Below are 19876 nucleotides of genomic sequence, written 5' to 3'. Positions count from 1 at the left end.
TGCCACATTGGATTGAAATGGAAAGTTGGACACTACAATATGCATGCTAAGAATAAATTCCCAATTTTTCTTCTTGTTCTTAAATGCATGTGCATGCAGGCAATTGCCACTCATGCAGCATTTTCAGACTGCATCATCCAATGAAATGTCAAACCGATGAAAGAATGAAACTTGTTATATTCTTGTCAGAAACTTACCAGTTACCAGTTTGGGTTTGTTAATAATACTTCCAAAATAACATCTACTGAAAAACGGTTATTATTTACCAAAACTTTGTAAGAATGTGTGAGAACCGGGAAGCTTCTTGGAAGGCACCTATTATCAAACCCCAAGGCCCTAATGCATTTGCCAAAGTGCAGGAGTATTCCCCCACCGGCACTGAGTTTTCTGCTTTCTATAACAAATTGTCATCCTAGTATAGTGGTAAAGTTATTGGACGATGATACAGTTGTATTTCGGGCATGTCCGAAACTTCTAAAATGGTGGCCGGATTTCTTTCTTTTTCCATTGGAAAGTCGCTAATAAATAACAACACCTAGACAGTTTCCAGTTAAGAACTTTTTATGGACGAATTCGAACCGTTAACGTGTCCGAATTGCTCTGGCATTCGGATAATCCTGCTAATCATGGTGCGGGAGGTTTACTGGCGCTACGCAGATACCGCATGCAACGCGTCGTTCGGATCGGTATCGTGCCCGTCTATGGATGGCAAGTAACAAGATTGCAAAATTGGCACCAGAATATTCAGGTGAACCTTTTTGTTCTATATCTCTCTCTCTCTACTCACGCGTACTGCCACTCTATTTGCATGCTAGCCGCGCTTATACAACCAGTTAAGGCCGACTATCTATCTCTGACGTCTCTCTGTCACTCCATATATACGTTTCCATTAAACTGGTTTTTCACTGATGAGATTTTTGTATGTATTTGGGCATTTGTCATGGCTGGGAAACAAACTTCTAACACTTGCTAATTACACCATTAATTTCTCACTGACTACTCATTGCATGCATAACACAATGCTATACCTCAACGGTTGCACTGCAACTCATCATCTCTATATATTCAGTTACTTTTCATCTATCCAATACCACCATTCCTTCACCTTGTACTCTTCAAACCATTGCATCACCCCTTTTTTCTCCAGATCTCTAGCCTAGTTCTCATTGAGCTTGCTGTTTTCGGTAAGAATCTGTATAATTCTTAATTTTAAAATCGTAGATATATACAATGCTGTCAAGGTTGTTCTATGTAGAGACCATCAAAGAACATCATTAGTTTCTCTGCATTTACAGTACATTTCAGTTTTCATGCTTTTTACTACTTCTATCGAAAAACTTTAACTTACATGCACTCATGTTTTTCTTTCCTTGTAGTGCAGAGATTTATACTAATGGATGCTGAATCATCATCTAACGAGTCACAACCAAAGATGGAAAGCACAATGGAGTATCCATTTGGAGCCGACATCAAAGTCCTTCGAATTAAAAGCTCCGCCTTATGGTCAATGTCTGGAGGCGGTTGTCATGGCCACGATATGAATCAAACAGTTAGCATTGTGAGACGAGGAGATTTCTCATTCCATGTTATCATACAAACCCAAAGCAGGATTACTCTAACCATTTGTATGGTGGATGATTTGCAATGGCCAATAACCAAAGATACCCCAGTCATCCGAGTTGGGCTCCGAAGCTTTGCATTTGCAATGCCAGGCTTGCTTTATGGACTCCAGTTTACAGATGATGGTTGTCAAAAGGATTTAGAGGCTTTTGTGAAGCTTCTGGTGAGGTTTGGACATTATGAAGACCATTCACCAGGAAGAGAAGCTACTGCAGGTAAGAATCTTTCTGCTGTTTATTTTATCCAGGCTCCATGCATGGTATCATTTTTTTTTTTTGCATTGACCTCATTTCCTTGTGCTTTTGTTAGGCATGCAGTACACATTGCAAGAAGAAGATGATGCCAATTTTTGGGCAACGTCTCAATACAAGATAGACAACATAACTCAACCATTTCTGACTCAACTCGGTGCGATAACAGATTACAAGTCTCATCTCATGACTAGTTACTGCATGGTGAATTTGGAAACAAGTAATAGGCAGAGATCACTCAAAGTAGTGAGAATGTCAGCAATCACAAAGATGATAAGCAAAGGAATTCTTGTTGGTGGCATTCATCCTAATGAGCACATAGAACTCTTTTACAGCCCAAACCATTTTACTTTTCTAAACACCAACTACAGTGAGGAGGATACTAACTATGGTATTGATTCACGGGCGTCTCCAACTATTTTTGCATTTTCTGACATCGTTGAAGCCATAGAAGCGTATGGAGTTGTTGTCTCGGGGAAATACCAGTCCATGCCACCTTATGAGCCTAAATGGAACCCATTGCCAAACATTACGTTTTGGAATATTAGCAAAGCGGGGTTAATCCGGATATTGCAAGTAATGGTAGCATCGGCAACTATGAATATCAACCATGAGGTGACCGGAGACTCCACTGATCAAGAAAATAAGCCGATTATGAGAGATATCAAGAACGAGCACCATCAGAATGTTTCCGTTGAACCAATGAATGAAGATTCAAACATATTTGCACCAAAAGAAATCGCAGGAGGAAATGTATCTCCTGCTCATCATGAGTTCATGGAAGAAGAGGTAAGACCTCAGGTGGAAGAAAGAGAAGGTTTCCATAATGCAGAAGAAAATGACGAAGTACTTACTGCACCAATAAGGGAAATTAAGTTCCCAATAATCAACGATCCCGATACCAACGGTGCTGTTAGACCCGAAATGAATCGAGTCGAGGAATTAAGAGAAGCTTGTGCTGGGATGGAGGTTGCTTGATTGATGTTTCAATTCAAATGCAGTATGTGTTATTGCAATGTGTTGCTTTGATTATTAGTTTAGTTTTACTTTCATGTCTTTAGTTGAAACTAGTGTTATGCATGTACCATGCAGTATGTTTTTTTTCTGTTTTAGGATTTCAATTTTGGAGTATATCGAGTAAGGGATTGGAATTCTTGAATCCTTTTACTTCGATTGTAACGATAAATCTCCTTCCGATGTATTTAGTCAAGCGCAAACGATCACTAATTCAAAATGACAATTAATGGAGAACATTGGAAATGAAACATTCACTCTTGGTTGCAGCAGCAGAATGTTGACTAAAGAGTAGAGACTAGAGAGGAAGTAATTGGATTCTCAAATTTCGATTGTGAAGTCGAAGAAATTCTAAGCCTTCGCATCTATATATATACCTCCGTCCCACTATTAGTTGACCTAGTAGCACAATTTAGAAATGATTTATCTCTCAATCTACACCACGGATATTCGTAAATTTTATATCATTGAAAAACATTTTAAAACACCTACGTAACGCATATAAACATGAGTATCGAATTATATAAAATCAACTATTAATTGGACAAAATTAAAAAATAACTAGGTCATCTAATAGTGGGACGGGAGAGTATATTAATACAGCCAGCAGCAATTATCTCAGAACTTGACATTCATATATTAGTCACTGATCAACCCCACCCAATATGGCTAACAGGAACTATACTGTCCAGCTCCTTGGTTAAAATATAGTAACAACTTTAACGAATTCTTCATCGCTTATCGATTCTGTCTTTAAGGAGTTTCGTTCGAAGCGTGTTATTAGTCTTGACATCAAATGGAATTCAGCTTCACCCGACAGCAAGGTTGCAACTCTTCAATTATGTCATGAAAGTCGTTGTATCATCATTCAGCTACTCCACTTGGATTTGATCCCGAACTCTTTAAGAAACTTGCTTTCGGATAGATCAATCACTTTTGTTGGTGTTGGTATCACACAGGATATTGCGAAGCTGGATCGTGACTATGGTTTTAAGTGCTGGGCAGGTAATGAGTTGGGTGCACTTTCTAACAGATTTTTTGGTAGGCCTAAGGTTACCCAGCTAAATTGTGGTGCTGAATTCGCTTCCACGATGCATAAATTGTTTGAACTTCCTGTTGGGAAACCGGTAAATGTGGCTCGCTCAGACTGGAGCAGAAACATCCTCGGTATTGAACAAATCAAATACGCTGCCATTGATGCTTATGTTTATTTCCAATATGGAGAACACTTGTGCCAATTGCTAAGATTAAGGGGTGAAAACATCTAGTTGGTTTGTGGGTTCTTGATGGTTTGTTTTGTGTTGGTGCTGTTCTCCTATTATTTTGTGTTTGATGGGGTTTCATTATGGTTTGTGCTTTGCAGTTTGTTCTTGGGTGGTTCGGATGAAATCATTTGATGTATTTCTACTTATGATGAATGAAATCAATTTGCTATTTTAGTTTTGACTTTACCTTTCTTGAGACTGTTAATTTACTAGTGCAACCTACTATTTTTATTTTAGCCTACCATTTACTGGGATGTTTGGACTTCTTAAAGCGCTTGACGAAGAGTGCTTGTTAACACAAATGCATGCCAAGAACGGTTTAATAGTTGTTAAAATAACAGTCTGTCATATTTTTCTGTTGATAAATTCCTTAAACATTCCTGGAAACAAAGTTAATACTCAAACAATATATGACCCTTGTACATTTCCTTGCGCCTGTCTCAATACTTCTATTCTAGTTTCGAGCCAGTCTAAGATGGAAATGGTTTACTCACATATGCAGTTGGTGAGTCAAGCAAAGAAAATTATGTAAGGCATAAATTTGGCTGCATGCATATGGCTACAAAATGATGTTATAACAATTCGCGGTTTTCAATCTCTTGACAGTAACAAAAAAACAAGTTCTACTTATATTTGGTAATTGCTGTTTGATAATACAGATACTTCATTTAGAAAAGAATGCTTTCGCATTTTTTCTGTTGGATTAACTTCAACATAGAAGTCACTAACAAGCTGGTTAGGACAAGATTAGGAAATTGATGTAATCCTAAGGAAATTAGAAGTCATCTAGTTCTAAGGAAAGGAAAGACATGTAATAAGGTAATAGGACTAGGAAAAGGAATTCATAGTTCTATATATATATGATCACCAAAGTTGTGGTTGATCATATGAGCAAGATTAGAGCTTGTGTTTAGTTTTGAGAGATTTTCTAAACATCAATAAAGAGAGTTGTCTTTATATAAGCTAAATTTCATCTTGCAGTTGCCATTAATTGGTATCAGAGCTTGTTTCTGAGCCATGGAATACGAAACCACCATTGTGGGTGTAAAACAGTTCACGCCACCATCAATACAAGTTCCAATCCTCAACGCCACAAACTACACAATATGGGCCATGAGAATGAAGGTACTGATGAAAATCTACAAAGTTTGGGAAACAATTAATCCTGGTACATTGGACCCAGACAAAAACAATGTTGCCATTGGATTACTCTTTCAAGCAATACCAGAATGTCTTGTTCTACAAGTTGGTGAACAGGAAACTTCAAAGAAAATTTGGGATGCAATAAAGGCACGTAATCTCGGAGCTGATCGAGTTAAAGAAGCCCGTCTGCAAACCTTAATGTCTGAATTTGAAAGGGTGAAGATGAAAGACACTGATACTATTGATAGCTTTGCAGGAAAGCTATCAGAGATAGCCTCAAAAGCTGCGTCACTTGGACAATCCATTGATGAAGATGAACTGGTAAAGAAGTTTCTCAATAGTTTACCAAGATCCAAGTATATTCATATCATAGCTTCTCTCGAACAAGTCTTAGATTTAAAGAAGACTAGCTATGAAGATATAATTGGAAGATTGAAAGCATATGAAGAAAGAATCCTTGATGAAGAAAACAAGAAGAAACTCAAGGAAAACTCTTGTACACAAACTCTTACCAACAAAACTCTGCGACAAGAGGAAGAGGTTGTGGAAGAGGTGGTAGAGGAAACAGAGGCCGAGGAAGGGGAGGAAGGTTTAACTCACAAGATAGAACAACAAGTCAGAATGATCAAAACAAAGGGAAAGAAAAGAAGGATAGATCAAACATTATTTGTTACAGATGTGATAAACCAGGACACTTCTCCTCTGTATGCCCTGAAAGAATACAAAAGATGGAAGAAACAAACAAGAATGAAACAAGGGAAGCAGATACAACTCTTTTCATGCACAAAGTTGTCTTCTTAAACGAAGGGAAACTAATACCAAAGAACTACGAATCAAAGGATGGAGAAGAAGGAATCTGGTATTTAGATAATGGAGCCAGCAATCACATGACTGGTAAGAGACACTACTTTTCTGAACTCAATGAGAAAATCAAAGGACAAGTGAAGTTTGGGGATGGATCTTCTGTAGAAATTGAAGGGAAATGATCAATTTTATTTCAGAGCAAGACCGGAGAACAGAAGCTTGTCACAAACATCTACTTCATCCCAAACTTACAAAGCAACATTCTAAGTTTAGGACAAGCTACAGAAGTTGGATGTGATGCTAGAATGCGACAAGATTATCTAACAGTTCATGACCCAAGTGGAAGATTTTTAGTTAGAGTCTCACGCTCACATAATAGACTCTACAAGATAAGTCTCATGATTGGAAGGCCATTGTGTCTGAATATGAGACTGGAAGATCAGACATGGAAGTGGCATGCAATATTAGGACACATAAGTTTCAGAACCTTAAAAACTATGTCTCAGAACAAGATGGTTCGAGGGATACCACAACAAAACGGAGTGGTGGAGAGGAGAAACAGGACTCTAATGGAGATGACAAGAAGTTCTTTAAAGGCTATGCAGGTACCTAATTATCTATGGGGAGAAGCTGTACGACACTCCACATACCTAATAAACAAGATACCTACGAAAGCTCTGAAAGACATAACTCCATATGAAAGTTTGCGAAAGAGAAAACCAAACATAGATCATTTAATAGTGTTTGGTTGCAAAGCATACGCAAAACTTGATTCTGCAACTCTTAAGAAACTGGATGATCGATCTCAGACTCTTGTGAATCTAGGAATTGAGCCTGGATCCAAAGCTTACAGATTATTCAATCCAACAAATAAAAGAGTGATAGTGAGTCGAGATGTGGTATTCGATGAAAAAGCAAACTGGAACTGGAAAGAAACTAATGATGGACCAAGTAGGGATCCAGGAATGTTTCACATGAGATGGGGTCAAGTAATTGATGAAGGCGAAGGACCCATAATCATCAATACCAATGGAAACAATGATGTTAATCAAGAAGAATAAGAGAATAACGAAGAAGTAGAAGAAGAAGAAGAAGAGGAGATCGATGAAATAACTCAACCCATTCCACTGCGAAAATCAACAAGACAGATACAAAATCCCCAGTATCTGGAGGATTATGTTCTTCAAGCTGCAGAAGAATGTGAGATTATGCTACTTTCTGTTAATGATGAACCAAGGAATTTTCAGGAAGCAAGGGTCTCGGCTAAATGGACACAAGCATGTAGAAAAGAAATTATTTCAATCAACAGAAACAAGACTTGGTTTCTAGTTGATAAGCCAGGTGGGGTAAAAGTGATTGGTGTTAAGTGGATCTTCAAAATAAAACGGAATATTGATGGTACTGTGAAAAAATATAAGGCAAGACTTGTATCTAAGGGATACGTTCAAGAATCAGGCATAGACTTTGATGAAGTTTTCTCACTAGTTGATAGACTAGAGACAATTCGTCTCTTAATAGCAGAATCAGCATCAAACTCATGGGAAATTCACCACTCAAACGTTAAGACAGCATTCTTACATGGTGAATTGCGAGAAGATGTGTATGTTGAACAACCAGAAGGTTTTGAAGTAAAAGGACAAGAGTAAGTTATCAAAAGCTTTATATGGTCTAAGACAAGCTCCTCGAGCCTAGAATACAAAGTTAAATCAAATCTTAAGAGAAATCAGATTTGTTAAGTGCTCTAAAGAAACATCAGTATACAGAAGAGAAGAAAAGGGAACACTTCTTGTGATTGCAGTCTATGTAGATGATCTATTTTTGACTGGCAACTCCCTTAAGGTGATTAATGAGTTCAAGAGAGAAATGTCATCAAAGTTTGAGACGTCAGACCTCGGAAAACTCACTTATTACCTTGGCAAAGAAGTCCATCAAGGAGTAGATGGGATTCAGATTAAACAAGAAGCTTATGCAAGGAGAATTCTGAAAGAAGCAGTACTTGAAACTTGTAATCCAACTAAGATACCAATGGAGTTTGGACTTAAAGTTTCAAAGGCACAAGAAGAAGCAGAGATTGATTCAACGAGTTATAGAAGAAATGTTGGATGCCTAAGATACTTATTACACACAAGACCAGATTTGGCTTTCTCTGTAAGAGTAGCAAGCCGTTATATGCAGAGTCCACGCAAGTCTCATGGTGATGTAATAAAGCAGATATTGAGATATCTAAGAGGAACAATCAGTTGTGGATTGAAGTATGGTCGAGGAGGATCAAAAGGAATTGTTGGGTATAGTGACAACAATCATAATGTTGACCAAGATGATGGAAAAGGTACAACTGGTCATATATTTTATCTAGGTGAAGCACTTATTACATGGTGTTCACAGAAGCAAGACACTATAGCCCTCTCATCCTGTAAAGATGAGTTCATGGCTGCAACAGAAGCAGCTAAACAATCAATATGGCTTCAAGAACTGTTGGGTGAAATCAAAGGAAGAGAACCTGAAAAAGTTCTCATCAAGATTGATAATAAGTTTGCAATTGCACTCACTAAAAATCCAGTGTTTCATGGGAAGACGAAACACATTCACAAAAGGTATCATTTCATACGAGAATGCATCGAGAAGGAGGTCATTAACGTAGAACACATACCTGGAACTGAGCAGAAGGAAGATATATTGACAAAGGCATTAGCTCGGATCAAGTTTGAAGAAATGAGGAAATTAATAGGAGTACAAGATTTCTCACAAGCACGGTTGAAGATTATGGGGGAGAATGTTGGATTAACTTCAACATGGAAGTCACTAACAAACTGGTTACGACAAGATTAGGAAATTGATGTAATCCTAAGGGAATTAGAAGTCATCTAGTTCTAAGAAAAGGAAAGACATGTAATAAGGTAATAGGAAAAGGAATTCATAGTTCTATATATATATGATCACCAAAGTTGTGGTTGATCATATGAGCAAGATTAGAGCTTGTGTTTAGTTTTGAGAGATTTTCTAAACATCAATAAAAAGAGTTGTCTTTATATAAGCTAAGTTTCATCTTGCAGTTGCCATTATTTTCTTCATCTGTTACTATCTGATCCGTCTATTCATTTTGCTGGTATCGGCATTCATGAGAATCTCGCTTTGGCCGTTGGACGTGATTATAAGTTGCATGCATTCGTGGGGTTGAGCTTGGTCGTGTTAGTGTTTGCAGCAACTTGTTCAATGTGGGTTCATGGATTTGGCTCGTGAAGTAGTTGGGTTTGGTATTAAGAAAGTAGAAACCCTAAGTTGCTCTAAGATTCCGAGTAAGCTTCTATGGATGCCGATTCTTGTTTCTCAATTGGTAGTTGGTAGGTTTGCTGATCTACGGACTTTAATGATTCACTTGGTATTTTCGAATACTTTTACTTCGATTTTAACAATAAATCTTATTCCAATGTGCCATTGTCAATGGAGAATATCGGAAATGAAACGTTATTTGGTTTATTTCCAAGAAAATTCACTCTTGGTAGTAACATTATTCTTCTTTGCATGTTGAATGTTGACTAAAGAGATAAAGGAATTAAATGGCTTCTATGGTGAAGTTGAAGAGCAATTCTAAGCCCCAGCCTATAAATACCCATAGCTTGTTAGGCTTCAATTACACCACACCCTTCAGCAAGAATCTCAAAATTTGCCGTCATTCAGCTTCAGCACAAAATGGCTAACAGTAACTACACTGTCCAGTTCAATGGTGTCAACATAGTAACAACCGTAACAAATTCATCTTTGTTTATCGACTCTGTCCTTAACGAGTTTCGCTCGAAACGTGTAATTGGTCTCGACATCGAATGGAATTCAGCTTCACCCACCAGCAAGGTTGCAACACTTCAGTTATGTCATGGAAATCGTTGCATTATCATTCAGCTGCTTCACTTGGATTTTATCCCGAACTCTTTGAAAAACTTGCTTTCGGATCGATCAGTAAATTTTGTTGGTGTAGGCATCACGCAGGATATCGCGAGGTTGGATTGCGACTATGGTCTTAAGTGCTGGTATGGTCATGAGTTGGGTCCTCTTGCTGACAGGGTTTACCGTACCCAGCAGTTTAGTGGTGCTGGATTGGTTTCGTTGATGCAACAAGTTGTGGGAGGCCGTATGGAGAGATCGGAGTTTGTGACTCGCTCGAACTGGGGTGTAAACATCCTTAACACTGAGCAAATCACATATGCTACCATTGATGCTTATGCTTCTTTTGCAATTGGAAACAAGTTGTTGGGTGGAAATAACTAGTTGGTTTCTGGGTTCTGATGGTTTAGTAGTTTGTGTTTTATGCTATTTTGTGTTTCAGTTATGATTAATTAAGATAGTTTTATGGGGTTTAGTATGGTTCATGTTCTGCAGTTTGCTCTTCTGTGTCTAGGACGATGGCATCTTTTGATGTATTTGGATTTATGATGATTTAATGAATTTGCTATTTTAGTGCTGACTTTGCCTGTTTTGGTTCCTTAATTTCATGAGATTGCTAGTACAATCTGGCCTGCAATTTTTATGCTATTAACGGCGATGTCTGGACTTCTTAAAAGCGCTTGAATAAGAGTGCGCCTTGAACAAAAATGGCAAGAACGGCTTTTGAGTTGTTTAAATGATGATGGTCCGCGAAATGTTTTTGTTTCACAAAATCCTAGATAAGAAGTTAACACTCAATCAATATGCTTCGACTCTCAGTTGGTGAGGTATTCTGTAAGGCATGAAGTTGGCATCAATATTATGACTCCTGTAACATATGGTTACAAACTAATGTTATGGCCAGCCCACAAATTTCAACTTATATTGACAATACCAACAAGCTGTAATATTATTTTTCTGGCGACTGCTGTTTGATAACACAAGTTATAACAACTACGTTTGGAGAAGAATGCTTTCGCATATCTAACTGATCCGTCTAGTCGTCTTGCTGGTAATGGCGCCGTAGGCGTTCATGAGAATCTCGCTAGACTTGGACGTGATTATAAGGCATGCGTTCGTGGGGTTGAACTTATTGGTCGTGCCAGTGTTTACTGCAACTTGTTCCATACGGATTAAGTGGGAACCGTAAGTTCCTCTAGTTGGCCTGCAAAAATCCTTACAAGAGTGTGAACAGATGCATTTGTATTTTTCTTGGTTGTAGTAGGTTTGGTGTATTATGGTCTGCCTTTTCATGTCTTTACTCTTTAGTGTCATGAATGTATCATATTTGGATTCTAAGGGCACACTTCATTGGAGTGTGGGATATCACTAATTTAAAATAACAATTAATGGAGAATATGAGAAATGAATCACTCCCTCCGTTCTTTTTAATATGCCACTTTTGTGTTTAGCGAAATTTAATGAAATTAAGAGAACTAATCATTGAAAGTGGTCTTCATGTCACTTGTCAATAAAAGAAATAAAGTGAAATGGTTCCCGTGACACTTGTTAGCAAAAGCAGTAAAGTGAAGTGGTCCACATAACACTTGTCACCAAAAGAAGTTAAGAGAAAAGTGGTCCCAAAAAATTAACGTAACATTTGACTTTCCCAATTAAGAAACTGTCCTATTTTTTTGAAACTTTTATTTATAGAAACTGGCCTATTAAAAAAGAACGGAGGGAGTATTATTGATCGATTTCCAGGACGATTTACTCTTGGTAGTAACTACATTTTTCTTTTCTTATTGAATTACAGAGGAATTAATTGGTTTCTCAGATTTCAATGGTTAAGCCCCGGCCTATAAATACCCTGTACATGATATAGCATTACACTTTGTTTTTTCTCGTACCCCATCATCAAATATCTCAGAATCTGATTTTGTTTTTCTTGTATCCAGAAATATTTCCTGGCGCAAAACACAATCGATTTGATGATGATGATGATGAAAGTTAGGGTTTTACACAAAACAAGCATGAAGAAGAGAGCCACGAATTTTACGTGGTTCGGCAAGTTTTGTCTACATTCACGGACGGATCCCTGTAGGGAGAGGTGTTTTATTGATGTATTAATTACAATGGTTTTCTGACCCATGTTAGGGTTTTTTGGTGAATCTTCGTGTATTAGGGCGTGTCCCTTTAAGGTCATAATTCCCCTCTATTTTTGCAGTTGAATATCTAGGTTCAACCTTAATTCAAGATAACTCATGTGGAAGTACTTTGGCCGCCAAGTCATCTAGAATAGTCCAGAACTTCCCTCCAGCAACTTGGTCAGCAAATCATACAGAATATTCTTTCAGGGATTTTGTACTGGATCGACGAAAACGGGCAAAATTGACATGGGCCAGAGGGCCGGTTTGACCAACTACATTGACTTTGACTGGCATGGTTGACTTTTTCGATGTTGATTGTAACTGTCGATCTTTGAATGGCAAGCTTCCTTGACTGGAAACTGGATGGTTGGCAACATGGGTGGAGGCTAGCTGGCATCACGATTAATAACATGGTTGAAATCTGGATGAAGCCCGGTTGGCAACATGGCTGGAAACAGGATGCAACCGGATGGAAATTGGCTGGAAGCGCGACTCGAAACTTGGTTGAAAACTAGACGGAAGCGCGATTGGAAACTTGGTTGTTGACTCTGACAGTTGACCAGTCGTTCACTTTGATACTTGGTTGATCGTTGAGCGATAGATGATTTTGACCATTGCCTGATAGTTGTCTTTCACCATTGACCGATAGATGACTTCATGGAACATTGGGATGGCTTGATCTGCATTGGTTGGATGGATGGGCAAGCTTGGATGACAATTGAATGGTGGCCAAGACTATATACTAGCCCAATATGTGGCAATTTTGTCATGGTACAAACATCGCCCCTCTTAACCTTCAACTTGTTGGGGGTTAAAATGTTTTTTTTCCCTTAGTCAATGGAAAATTTTGCCCCCAAGAGTGGATTACTGTTGTTGAAGTGAATGGAAACCTCCCCTCATTTTTTGCGGAAATCATAATCTAGACGCCCCCAAGTGAGGTTATTGTGACTGGAACTGAAATGCAATGTTGCGGACGAGAGATGACCTTAATTGTTACTGTTGAAACTGGATTGTTATGATTTATGCAAAAATAATTGTTGAAATTGGGATGCAACTGTTGATGAAAAACTGAGCTGCAGTTGTGTAGAATTAGACTGGTATAATTTTTTTGATAAGATGAGCTATCTTAGCAGTCATTGAGTTAGAATCTGTGTTGACTGTTGTTGCAAGTGAAACCTGAATTTGTGGGATGACACTAATTTCGGACCAAACTGGGTAACAGTAGTTGTTAGTGTTACACTGTTATCAATTACATGCTGAGATGCAGCAGTTTTGAGCGAAAAACGACAGCCATTGGTGAGACCCTTCAATCGTTAGGATGGTAAAAGACTTTGTCTATCATTGTACCTCACAACGGTCTTGGATGTGCTACTGAATCTGACATTGATCTTCGTATGCCATCAACAATTATATGAATCAGGATAACAACAGTGATGTAAAACTAGACCAAAAAAGTTACAACGGAACTGGAATGCAACTATTGCAGTAATCTGGACTTCGAAAACCATATACAGCTGCACCACATCAGTAATGAGAAAAACTAGATTGCAATGGCTTCGAGCAAAGCTGGACTGCAATAGCGACGAGCAAAGCTTCAATGCAGCAGATGTGTTCAGCTGGACTGCATGAGCTACGAGTGAAGTTGGACTATAACAACTGCGATCATCTGGACTACAACAGATGCGAGTGAAGCTAGACTGCAGTAGCTACGATCAGCTGGACTGCAGAAATGACGAGAAAAGATGCACTGCAGCAGATGCGATTAGCTGTACTGCAGCAGCGACGAGAAAATATAGACTGCAGGAGATAGGTGTGAAGCTGGACCGCTGCAGCTGTGAGCAACTAAACTGTAGCAGCAACGAGCAAAGCTGCACAGCAGTAGCTGCGATCAGCTGGACTGCAGGAGCGCGAGTGAAGACGGCCTGCAACAGCTTCGGTCAAAGCTTCACTTCAACAGCTACGATCATCTGGACTGAAGGAGCTACGAGTGAAGTTGGAATGCAGCACCTGCGATAAGCGTGACTGCAACAATGACGAGCAAAGCTGCATTGCAGAAGCTGCGATTAGATAGACTGCATGAGATTCGAATGAAGCTTGACTGCATCGGTTGCATCCAACCGAGTACAACAGTTATGAGAAAATATGGATTGCATCAGTTGCGTCCAACTGAGTGCGGCAGTTGTTTAGAAATTGGACTACAACAGTTCGATCAACTAGACTGTAGTAGTTTCTGCGGAACTGGACTACAACAGCTGAGATCAGCTAGGCTGTAGTAGTTATTAACGTTTTTGCTTGCGATAATTGCATTAAAATATTAGGGTGTATACTCACCCCCTCTTAATCATGTAACTTGTTGTGGGATTAATAAGTTTGTGTTTCTTTTGTCGTAATTCCTAACAGATGAATTGCATTTAGGTTCTACATAACTCGCTCCCAAAAGAGTTACTTTAAACCATGAGGTGTTACATATCTCTCCCCTAAGTGATGGTCATCCGCGTTGAAGTGATATGAAACTCGCCTTCATAAGACATCGATTATCATGCTGCTTAATGCTCGCACAAGGGTGCACTTCCTTGTTGTATATCTCGCTTACGCATGGAATGAGGTTGAAGGTTTTTCTGCTATTTGGAATTTGCGCATGGGGATATTACAACTATTCCATATGCGTGTGTTGATGGAGATTTTCAGTTCAGGGATAAATTTGCAAAAGTCTATCTACCTGACCGGGCATCAGATGTAATAGAAACTGATATGTCTATATTCCGCAGGGAATTTGGAGAATATATCAAAATATGATGAGTGCTTATGTATCTCTTCATATTATATTGAAACTCAATCTCCTTGATGAATTGTTCACTAGTATAGAGCCTAATGAGTGTATAATCTCCTAGCTGCATTACTCACAAATGCCGGAGCCTGCTGAGTACTTTTTTTGTGCTTATGTTCCCCGGCAGAACCCTTAATATTGGTATGGCATGACGGATTTGTGTTCACTCGCAGCAGAGTATCACGGACCTCCAAGTACCAAGGTTAAGGCCCTTGCACAAAATACTCAGTCAGAAAGCAAACAATAAACAGGGCCGTGGAGTAGGAGCAACAACGAGGGAAGCGTGGCCATGCCATAGGCTAGACGGCGCCACTTGGACACTCCCCATGCTACCCAGCCGTCCCTTATTCCTTTGTCGACCAATCAGGTCGCTTTAAACCTGCCATACTCCCAATGAGTTGTGGATGGGCCCATATTTGCTGGCCCTATTATCCATCGACCAATCGGGTCGCATTAAACCTACCATGCGCACCAGAAGTGTGGCCACACTCGTGCTTGGCCGGACCCCTCTTTTTATTGACCAATCAGGTTGCTCTAAACCGTCCACAATATTAAAAGAGGTGGAATTGCGTCAAGTGGTCATCATGCCAAATTGGCTTCCCAAAGATTATACAAACAACTGGGAACGTTGGTAAACAATTTTAGTATGAGCTACATGCCAAAAGTTTCATATGGATGTCTAGCATAACATACTAAAAATTCAAATCAATCGGATTAACGAGCTAAAAGATACATCATAAAAGACGAGCTAGGTCATGGCTCAAAACTGACAGAATCCCTCCTGAATTCTTCCTGAGTTTTACTGTCGGGCTGTTTTCACCTCCTAAACGAGCTCAAAACCTAAATATTACATCACGGGGAGATATGAAATTCTTTTCTAATCAGAATGGAGGGGAGGACCGTCAAAATCCGAGTTCGTACGAGAATTCTACAACGATTTTAGTGAAGGTCCCACATCTGAATTTTCTGATTACGAAATTTCATGAGTTAACAAAAATTTATGTGAATCATCTCAACCATCCAACTTGTCTATCCAACTTAAATGGTTTATATTTAACTTGGGCCAATCATCTCAGCCATCCACGACCACATGCCGCATGCCTTATGCGCTAATTAGGGTTTCGGCATGCCAAACCCTAGGCAAAGTTGCTACACCAACCAGGCCAAATAATGTTCCGAAAAGCATTGGGATAAATATGGCTACTAGAATTGATGTTGCCACATCACATTTGAGTTTAAAATCAATGTGCTAAAATCCAGCGGCCATGGCTACGCCAGGCGTCACTCGCACTATCATGCCACTAGCATGCACGAACTATGTCAGCCATTCCACCGTGCCACTGGCATGCACGAACTATGCAAGCCGTGCCGCAGTGCCACTGGCATGCGCTAAAAGCGCCACTATTCCATTATTTGGCGCCAACAGGATGTGGCCATAATCAATGGCTACCCTTCCTCATGAGATGCAATCTCAGCCGTCCAAGTTCGCCACCGAACTGACAGGCTTGTGGAAAGTTTTAGGCGATCAGCCGATATAAGCCTAATAGCACCACATGCTATTTTCCTTTGGAAAGTCTCTTGACTTTGACTTGCCACACGTAGCAAACTGCTACATGTTTTCCACGAAAACACTCGAGAAATCAAACATGTCACAAACTAGGGGATACTCATCAGGGTATTGGTCTGGCGGTTTACATCGTGCGACATGCAATACGCCCGTTATAAGAAAGTGTCAGGAAGCGAGACAGTTTGTGGTGGCAAGAAGTAAAGGGTGTAAACGAACCCACTTCCTTCATCGTGGAAGCATGGTTTCTGACGGTTACAAATTACTCCACTCTTCCATCACTCAGTCCCTCCCACTTCCTACGAGACCAGGGTGCGTTTAATTATGACTTGTATAAATAGGTTTCACCTATTTCCACCAAACAACAAGTTTTGATCATAGAACAACACATTATCCAGAAATCACCAAAAAACTGATAACTTTCATTCTGCAAGCCAGTTCCAAATTATGATACAAGTCATAAAACAACCACACCTTCATAATTAACCATTCTGGTCTCAACACCTTCTTCGCCTCCCTCCCTAAGACCAACCCTTTCTCCTTCACTTTGTGACCGAAACAAGCCTGCAACAACCATTTCTTGGTTTAGGCCTGGATTGTACAGATTGATCTCTCGAATCAAAAGTACTCCCGTGCAGTGCATTGCTTAGGTTTAGATTCGTTTCTCATCCACACACCCAAATTTACCAAAACCAGCAAAAACAGTTTTCACCCACAAATAGCGTGCAAAGTTGAAATGTGTGCATCTCCATATTTCTTGGCATGCAAAGAATGCTCGCCACATTGTAGGTGTCTTATTGAAAAAAAGTATGCATAATTATCTGAAATAATGCAAATATTTAAATTATATTCGTACCTTATGAGAAGTTCTATTGTGACTTTGCTTATATGGTTATTTGTATGTCCACTGGATATGATGACATTTCCAAGTGGCGATGATTATCGAACTTCATATTTCCAAAAACGTTTCACAAAATAGTAAAATCAATCGAGATGCTTGAGATCGATCTTGCTGCCGACGAACTTTCTAGGAAAAAATTATGACAAGATATAATATCAAAGAATTGTGGACAGAAATTCAACACAATAATTTCCGGGAAATTTGGATGTGATCAAGTTGTGGACCATAGTCGACACAACAGTTAGCATGAGAATTTGGAAACTGATCATGTTGTGGCCTTGAAGATGATATGGAGTTTTCACTTGGAAGTGCTTTATGAAAATTTCTTGATGTAGCCGCGCCGTGCCTCAAATTAAATATTTCAAACCATTTTTGGTTTCCATATTGGTGGGAATTGAAAGACGAACGTAACGAACCAAAATTCGTCGAGTCAATTGACTTGATTGTTAATGTGACGATGATGACTGGAGAAGGTGATGATGTGATAAATGATTTCCTGCTAATTTACGCTAACAATGTGCTAACTGAACTAGATGGATTGGTGTGGTCGAAATCCTGAATCGTTTGTTGAACCATATCATTGGTATGATTGGGAGAAATTATTCGTAGATAAAATTGAATAGGTCAGAAATTTCTAGTCTAATCTGGATTATCTCACGATTCATCTTGGGACGAAGATCTGCAGAATCTGTATAGATGGGTGGAAACGTCCGAGAGCTTAAGGTTCTGTAATGTGGTTATTATGTGGTGGTTCGTCAAAGGTGCATGCATATCTGTAATAAAAAAAATAAGTTATTGTCAGCATTGGTTTGATGTAACGGCCTTGTTTCGCTTAATGTCTTTGGACGGTTGTTGGCCAAGTCTTCCAGCTTTAGAAGCCGAAGATGATGAATATCGATGGATAAGAGGTCAAAGCCGACGCTGAAGATGACTTTGAAGGCACGCTTATGTTATGTGAGATACGACATCATGTTATGGATGGGAGGTGGCATCACACTGATACTATTCTGGTGAATGGAGGTAGCTTCACGAAGAGTTCATGCCGAAGAAGATGGATCGAACAACTTGTCTCTGTAACCGCGACTATGTGTGGTGCAATTCGATTGCCATACCATCTTGGTGATGATGACTTATGGTTCGTATCATCGATTGACATAGAAACTACACTTGTCTATGGGACTGGAGTGTACTAGTTGAATCAAAACTGGATTGCAGATAGTTGTCATGGAACTGGACTACAACAGCTGCGATCAGCCGGAGTGTAACAGTTATGAGTAAAACTGGAACTGCAGCACTTATGATCAACTGGACTGCAGGGGTTGTTGATGAACTGGACCATAACAGTTCGATCAACTACATTGTAGCATTTATGAAGAAAAGGACTGCAGCAGTTAAATCAACTGGACTGCATACTGCATTTGTGATCAACTGAACTCCAGCAGTTGCTTAGAAAAACTGGACTGCAGACTGCAGTAGTTGTGACTGACACCAAACATGAGCGTGCTGAGGTTTAAGAATCGAATCAGCACTCACGAATTTGCGCACGGGTATGTTATGGATATAATCAATACAACAACATTCACAAACTTTAAGGATTTCATAATGGCTTCATTTGGTGACTAAATACGTCCTTTTTCGATGTCATCGTTGCAAACTCAAAAAAAATTTCTCCAAACGTTGGAGTTCTACCTCCATGATGTTGGAAACTGACATACGATCACAACGAGTTGAAAATCACTTATTTTTGACACACAACGAAGAAATTGTCGAACAAACAAAATTGCATCTGGAGCAACTGATGTGGCGCAACTTCTACTGAATGGAACATGATATGTTGGCAAGTTTCTAACGTGGAAACTGATATGGCAAGTTTCTAGCAGACTTTGCATCAGGTTGACGACATGGCATTAACATGTTGATGACTTGATCCATTTTTCAATGGATTCACATTTCAAGGGAACACAGCTGTTTTTGATATTATTGCTCCAAAGATATTTTTCTCCAAGTGTAGAAACTTTTACCTCCATGATGTAGGAAATTGAAATACGGTCACAACCCAAACCCAAGGTAATGAATGGAAATGCCCAAACACAACAATAGGGTGGAAACATCCGTGAAAGCAAATGAGTTGGGCATAAAAATCGGATTAGGCGTAAATGTATTGAGTGCAAGTTGAGTTGGTGTAAATATCTTGCCGGAAACACCCACCGGAGTGGGTTCCCTGAATATGGATATTTTCTGAAGTGAGTGAACAAGAATTGACAAGGGTGACGAAAACCAAACAGGGGTGAGCTGAACCGCTGATGTGGGTGATAGAAATCTGATGGGGTGAATTTACCCATTAATATCAGTAAGCGACACTAATGACGTCTTATGACAGAGCTGACTTAACGTCACGTGGAAGCACATTGATGATGTGGCAGCTTCCCAGACACGTATTGGCGACGTGGCAGCTGACATGATACTTATGTTGATGACG

The 19876-nt window shown here is 39.4% G+C and overlaps 3 protein-coding genes across 3 annotated transcripts; all 3 read left to right on the top strand.

The window, feature by feature from the left end:
* Window positions 1-1111: 1111 nt before the first annotated feature.
* Window positions 1112-3150, top strand: LOC113285434. Its single transcript, XM_026534316.1, has 3 exons — window positions 1112-1184; window positions 1377-1835; window positions 1930-3150. The coding sequence occupies exons 2-3, from the start codon at window positions 1394-1396 to the stop codon at window positions 2847-2849; spliced, it is 1362 nt and encodes a 453-aa protein (XP_026390101.1). The 5' UTR covers window positions 1112-1184; window positions 1377-1393; the 3' UTR covers window positions 2850-3150.
* LOC113290487 (Werner Syndrome-like exonuclease) lies at window positions 2951-4153 on the top strand. Its single transcript, XM_026540087.1, has 2 exons — window positions 2951-2962; window positions 3644-4153. The coding sequence occupies exons 1-2, from the start codon at window positions 2951-2953 to the stop codon at window positions 4151-4153; spliced, it is 522 nt and encodes a 173-aa protein (XP_026395872.1).
* A 5634-nt stretch (window positions 4154-9787) lies between these two features.
* On the top strand, window positions 9788-10360 carry LOC113290486 (Werner Syndrome-like exonuclease). Its single transcript, XM_026540086.1, has one exon. The coding sequence runs from the start codon at window positions 9788-9790 to the stop codon at window positions 10358-10360; it is 573 nt and encodes a 190-aa protein (XP_026395871.1).
* Window positions 10361-19876: the final 9516 nt, after the last annotated feature.

This window comes from Papaver somniferum, chromosome 6 (assembly GCF_003573695.1).
Source record: "Papaver somniferum cultivar HN1 chromosome 6, ASM357369v1, whole genome shotgun sequence".
NCBI classification, from domain to species: Eukaryota; Viridiplantae; Streptophyta; class Magnoliopsida; order Ranunculales; family Papaveraceae; genus Papaver; species Papaver somniferum.
Note: the sequence above shows the minus strand (reverse complement) of the source record. Positions and strands in the feature narration are given on the sequence as shown.